At 47.0% G+C, this 6,000-nt stretch overlaps 1 protein-coding gene across 1 annotated transcript in view; it reads right to left on the bottom strand.

Annotated features, from left to right (window-relative positions):
* Nucleotides 1–3,446, bottom strand: part of FBXL7 (F-box and leucine rich repeat protein 7) — a 182,471-nt gene extending 179,025 nt beyond the window's left edge. Inside the window, exon 1 of the mRNA XM_086741998.1 lies at nt 3,226–3,446. Within this exon, the coding sequence (XP_086598124.1) occupies nt 3,226–3,262 (37 nt within the window). The 5' untranslated portion in view covers nt 3,263–3,446. The remainder of the gene's footprint in view (nt 1–3,225) is intronic.
* Nucleotides 3,447–6,000: the final 2,554 nt, after the last annotated feature.

Below are 6,000 nucleotides of genomic sequence, written 5' to 3' on the forward strand. Positions count from 1 at the left end.
AGGCAAGAAAGTGAAGGCCAACAATAAGGAGTCTTGCTAAGGTAACTGACAATGCATTTCCACTGCAGAGGTGCAAGCCTTACAAGAATTGCTCCATGATCAAATGGATTTCTTGCTCCAATAATCTATTAGCTTCAGCCATGCTATTCAAACGTGACTGCTGGAACACATTCAGAAAGACTAACCTCAAGCTTTAAGCACTTAAGTCAGGATCTACTGCATGCTACAATAAGTCTGAAATCGCAAACTCCATATTCTCCCAGGCAGACAAGCCTTCACAAGTCATCTCCCTTACAGAAACATTTTTAAAGGCCAAATAAAAACTAGGAAAATAAGCTTGTATTTCATAATTTACTTTTAAAACCAGGTAAACTCCTGTAGACAAAATTTGTTATTTTTTTTTAAATGAATGCTGTGTTCATATGCCATCTGCATGACAAATTTTCAGAGTAGCAATTTTACTCACATTTAAGCTTCATTCAGAGCAAGTTTTAGCCTGTCTTAGAAAATTAAATTTGTGAAAAACAGATACATTCAAAGGTGCCAGGAATTATTCATCAGACGCTAACACCAAACTAACTCAAACTCCTCAAACATCTAACTCTCCTGTCCATCTTAACATGCCAAATGCAGCTTCCAATAAAATTCTATTCAATAAATGCTTGGACAAGCAAACAAGCAAATAAATAAAGGCAGTAGTGTGTAGTTTATGGGATTAGTCATAAATGCTTAAGACAGCTGCTTGAGATTATTCCATACACAGTGTACATGCGAAGTTTGAAAAATTGTCTAGTACTGATAAGCATAACAAAAATGTAACAATCCATGCAAAACTAATTTCCTAGTATTAATGGTTATCTAGTGTTTTAGCAATGGCATCTTGAGCAGGAGTTATCCTTCCCCTAATGTATGTCTTCAGCTTTAGGATGAGAAGCAATTCAGGCAAACTCCTGATATTCCGCAGCTTCCCAACAGATGGAAAGGCTGCATGGAAAACAACAGCCATTTTAAAAGCTATTTTTGTTGTCTTTCTGAAATCTCACCTAAGATACTAGCCACCAGCAAATCAGAAAAGAGCATCCAAGAAGTTCAGCTAACAAAGATACTCTCTGCATCCCTAAAACGGCATATCATAGTACAAGGTTAGCCTACAAAGCCCACTACGCTGAAAACTCTGTACCTCAGACCTAACCACAGATGCCACTCTATGAGCTTCAACCCAGACACTCAGGTTGCTCTGAAAGCACGCAGCAATGGGGTGTTTCCTCAGAGTGCTACCCCTCCACCCAAGATCACAATCACATTCTCTTAAAAAGCAACTTTCTACAGCAATTAAGCAGTTCAGTGACCAATGGCACCAAAAGCCCCAGTAGCTTATGAAAATAAGGCCTCCCTTTATCCAATTTAGATTTGTTCTCCTCTGCATCACCCGGAAAGAAAGCAGCAAACAAGAACTTCCCTATGTTTCACAGTAACTGACAATGCACAGAAGCTGCCAGGAAACCCGGATCTGCGAGCACAATAACGACGCATGGAGTAATTTACCTAATTGCAAAGATCAATGTTTTGGCCATAGGGTTTGGGGAATTTAAAATTAATTTTTATTTTATTTTTAAACCAGTATTCCACCTAGTTCTCAACTCAGGCAATGGTCTGTACTGCAAAGATTAATTCGCCACATGTAGTCTGCATTCTTAGGATCCAATATCCACTCTGAATGGAGGAAAAAGGTGAATTAATTAAGATTATCCTAATTGCACCAATCCTCCTTTTCCTCACAGTTCCTATTAGGTAGTTCCGGAAGAGTAAAGCTCTCCTCCACCAAAGGCTGCAGAAGACTCAATGTCCATCACATTCCTCCTGCAAAACTGCACATTAATTGAAGCAAGCCTTTCTCTGAACTCTCAGAAAAGCTCAGGGATGCAGCCATGCTTCCCTACCATCATGCTAAATACCCGTCGGCAACATGATTTTTGCAAGCGACCAGAACTAGAAACACTGACCCTTTCAACTCTTGGGGACAAACTAGGATTTCCCCTTTCAGGAGGAATCCAAAGAGGCTTTGATCACAACTTCCAGGTTCACATCGTTTATGCAGAAGTTATTCTAGTGATGGTATCAAGTGAGCAAAACCCCACCACAGTGAGAATAGCTTTAGCTTAAAGCTTCCGACTTCTTCAGCTCTTCCGAAAGCAGAGTTCATTTGGCAATAAATGAAAGGAACTGCAGAATCTGTTCGAGAAGTGGTGTTTTTCCCCTTTCCTTTTCACAATCTTCATGCATATTTTGGATGTGAGAGAGGTGTATTCTTTGGCAGTTGCCTTCTCGACTCCCAAAGAATTGAGCAGACCATAAAACCATCTCCCTTGCTCCACCCACAAACCCTCAACACAAAAAAAAAAAAAAAAAAAAGGAAAAAGGGGGAGGGGAATGTAGTGATTCTATATAGTTGTCCAATACAATGAGGGGAAGACATATAACCTACACAGTTGCCTAAATATTATGAGGGCAAGACATACACAAGACAGCTAAAAGTTAAAGAAAACTTAAAACGAGCTGGCAGGAGGACAAACTTTCTGTACCTGCCATTGATTTGCCTGACACCAGCTGAGTGCTCCAGTAGCCCTTCGCACCAGCAGCAAAAGCAGCTGAAATCCAGCCCTGATGCAAGCCCAGCGAGACTAATAGGTTTCCACAAGAATGAATCAGGCCCCTGGATATCTCAACCCAAACCCACTAAAGTTTCACTGAAGTGAAATTGCAGGAGTACGACGTATGGGTAACAGCTGGAGAACATTAACTCTCCTCCCTCCTCCTCTTTCCTGGGGTTAATTTTTTTTTCTTTTTTTTTTTTTTTCTGTTCAGACAGGAAGCAGTCATATACTCTACTGCATAATATAAGGATCCTGGGATAGAAAGACAAGTAGAAAAGGATCACAAAGAGCGTTTTAAAAGTTTTTTAGCGAAGTTACGCTGCCATAACCCGTGCCCCTAACATCACGAATGAAAACAGCAGTTACCTCCCACTTATTTTAAAAAATATAATTAAGGGTGTTTTAAGGGTCTCGGAGCAGCGGGAGCTCCGAGGGCCGTGTCCTGGTGGGGTGCGCCCACGGATGGGGTGGGGGGTGGGTCGGGCGAGACCGCACGATCCCCTCCCCCCCCCCAAATCCGTGAGTGACCCCGCTTCTACCCCAGGACCCCTCCTTTTCTCCCCCGACTCACCCTCGCTGCCGTACTGCTTGCCATTGTTCGCCCCCATCCCGCCGGCTTCATGCTCGCCTCCGCCTCCCTACGCTGCCGCGCAGCATCTCTACCGCGGGGCGCCGAGCGACCGCGGGTGATGGAGCGGAGCCGAGTGGGAGGTGGTGGGGACCGGGTGGAAGAAAAGAAACCTCGGGTGTTTTCACGGCGACATGTCCGAAGCAGCCCGGCAACTTCCTCCGGTTCTTCTCGGGTGGCCTTCCTCCCTCTCAAAAAAAAAAAAAAAAAAAAAAAGAAAGAATGAAAAATGCGATGTTTCCAGCCGGGGTGGCGGCTCCAGTTATAATCCACGGGCGGGACGGCCCCGCGGCCGGCGCTGGGGCTCTTCCGATAGTTCCCTGCCTTCCTCCTCCTCCTCGCAGCCCCTGCCTGCCCCGGGAAGCCGCCGCCAGCCACTTGTTGCCCGGGGAGGGAGAAGGGAAGAAGCGGGGGGGAGGCCCCCACCTCCGCCGCAGACTTTTGTTAGCGGCCGGCGCCTCCTCCCGGCGCCCAGCACGGCCGGGCCGCGGCTGGGGGGAGAGATGGAGGGAGGAGAGAAGGGAAGGGAAGGGATGGGATGGAGGACGGAGCCGGCCCCGGCCCTTAAAGACACAGAGCTCGGGCCCCAGCTGTTTGTCCGGCTGCCCTGGCGATGGTTTGGGGGTCCCTGCAGCCCCCTGCAGCTCGCAGGAGCTGGCAGCAGAGTCACCGGGCGCGGAGCGAAGCGGCAAGTTTACCCGTCGCTGCCGGCTCCTCTGGAGCTCGGGCTGTTCCTCTCCCATCTTCCCACAAGCGCCCTGTAGCGACTCACTCCCGGCCTTTGCCACCACACCGGAGAAAAAGAAATCCAGCTGTTTAACATCCCCCGACGGGTTCTTCAGGTGTTTTAGAGGGCTGTTATTACAAACTCTGACAGGGACTCACCTACCGTTACCAATGTCATAGAATCATAGAATGGTTTGGGTTGGAAGGGACCTTTAAAGGCCATCTAGTCCAACCCCCCTGCAGTGAGCAGGAACATCTCCAACTCGATCAGGTTGCTCAGAGCCCCATTCAGCCTGGCCTTGAATGTTTCCAGGGGTGAGGCATCTACCACCTCCCTGAGCAACCTGTTCCCACCACCCTCATTGTAAAAATATTTTTCCTAATATCTAATCTGAATCTACCTCCCTCTATTTTAAAACCATTACCTGTCCTGTCACAACAGGCCCTGCTAAAGAGTTTCTCCCCGTGCTTCCTGTAGGCCCCCTTGAGGGTATTGGAAAGCCGCTATAAGGTCTCCCCAGAGACCTTCTCTTCTCCAGGCTGAACAGCCCCACCTCTCTCAGCCTGTTCTCATAGGAGAGGTGCACCAGCCCTCTGATCATCTCCATGGCCTCCTCTGGACTCGCTCCAACAGGTCCATGTCCTTCTTACACTGGGGGCTCCAGAGCTGGACACAGTACTCTCTGAGATGGTGGAGTATGCCCAATGGCATAGGGGACAGACCTGATGGGATAAGGGCTTTTCCTGAGGGCAGCCCACCCTAACAACAGAATTGGGAATCACAGTTTTCAGTGCTGCAGGGAAGATCACAGTGCCACTGTTACCCAGGGACTGGGTAGCAAGAGGTGCTGCCAAATGGGAGGTGAGAGTAAACTGTGTCTGTGAACAGGTTAATACCCGAAACTGGCAGTCCTGAGACTATGCTTGCCCCCAAAGGGCTAATGCTAAAACAACAAAAATAACAACAACAAAGTTTGCCCAAGACAACTATTACTCAGATTAAGTGCTAATCAGGGGTTACCAAAAGATTTTTGGAAAGAGTCAGATTGAAAAGAAGTAAAAGGGAAGGATGGCAGTTTGCAGCAGGTGGAGAGAGGACCTTGGAGCAGGCGCAGAGCAGCAGTCCAGCCTGGTCTGACACCACCAAAAGTCACCCCACCGCACCTCTCCAAGCAGTTCAGGGTGCAGTGAGTGGGGACCCACACCCCAGGTATGCGGGGGTACTTGTGGCACGTATGTGCCAGTCATAGGGAGCAGCACAGGTATGTGTAAATACACCTAGATTTGGGTTACACAGGTACCTGTAGGAGGTGTGTGAATAGGGGGACCCACATCTGCAGAAGTGGGGTGTGTGCTTGTAACCCACGCAGCCCGGGGAGCAGGGTGCCCACAGCCATGCATGTGTGAGCCTGGGACTCTTCAGGATTAGTTATAGAAGGGTCTTTAGAAGTTTGTAGCTGTTTACTAACATTTTGCAAGTATCTACCGTTGTGATTTATGTGTTCTGTTGCTGATACTGATCCTCAGCTGTGGCTCACTGATTGCAAGGTCCTTATTAAAAAGACAAAACCCCTTTAATCCTAATTTGATTTAAACCATGAGTTGAGCAGTTTTCCCTGCACCATGCTATGATCTTACCTATGAAAAAGCCTGTCCTAAATATATCACAACACACAGAGGACAATTGCTGCATGTACAGATAAGTCTGAGCAAATTACATCTTTGTCAACATATGCAAATGGCATATGAAACTGCAGAGGCAAAAGCATCAACACTGACAGCGCTGCGGAGAAAGTCTCTAAAACCTGAAGTTTTGGGGACAAGAGGCTAACTTAAAAAAGAAAAAAAAATGCGCATTTTCATTAAAAGGTGAGCTAATTACCCAAAGCTGAAATGTGTACCAGCAGCACAGATGACTGACAAGTAATCAGGCAACATTAATGAGGCTCTAATCCCATCAGATATTGGTCATTAGTGCTTCTCTCTGTGAAA

This window comes from Chlamydotis macqueenii, chromosome 2 (genome assembly GCF_036417535.1).
Source record: "Chlamydotis macqueenii isolate bChlMac1 chromosome 2, bChlMac1.mat, whole genome shotgun sequence".
Lineage (NCBI taxonomy): Eukaryota > Metazoa > Chordata > Aves > Otidiformes > Otididae > Chlamydotis > Chlamydotis macqueenii.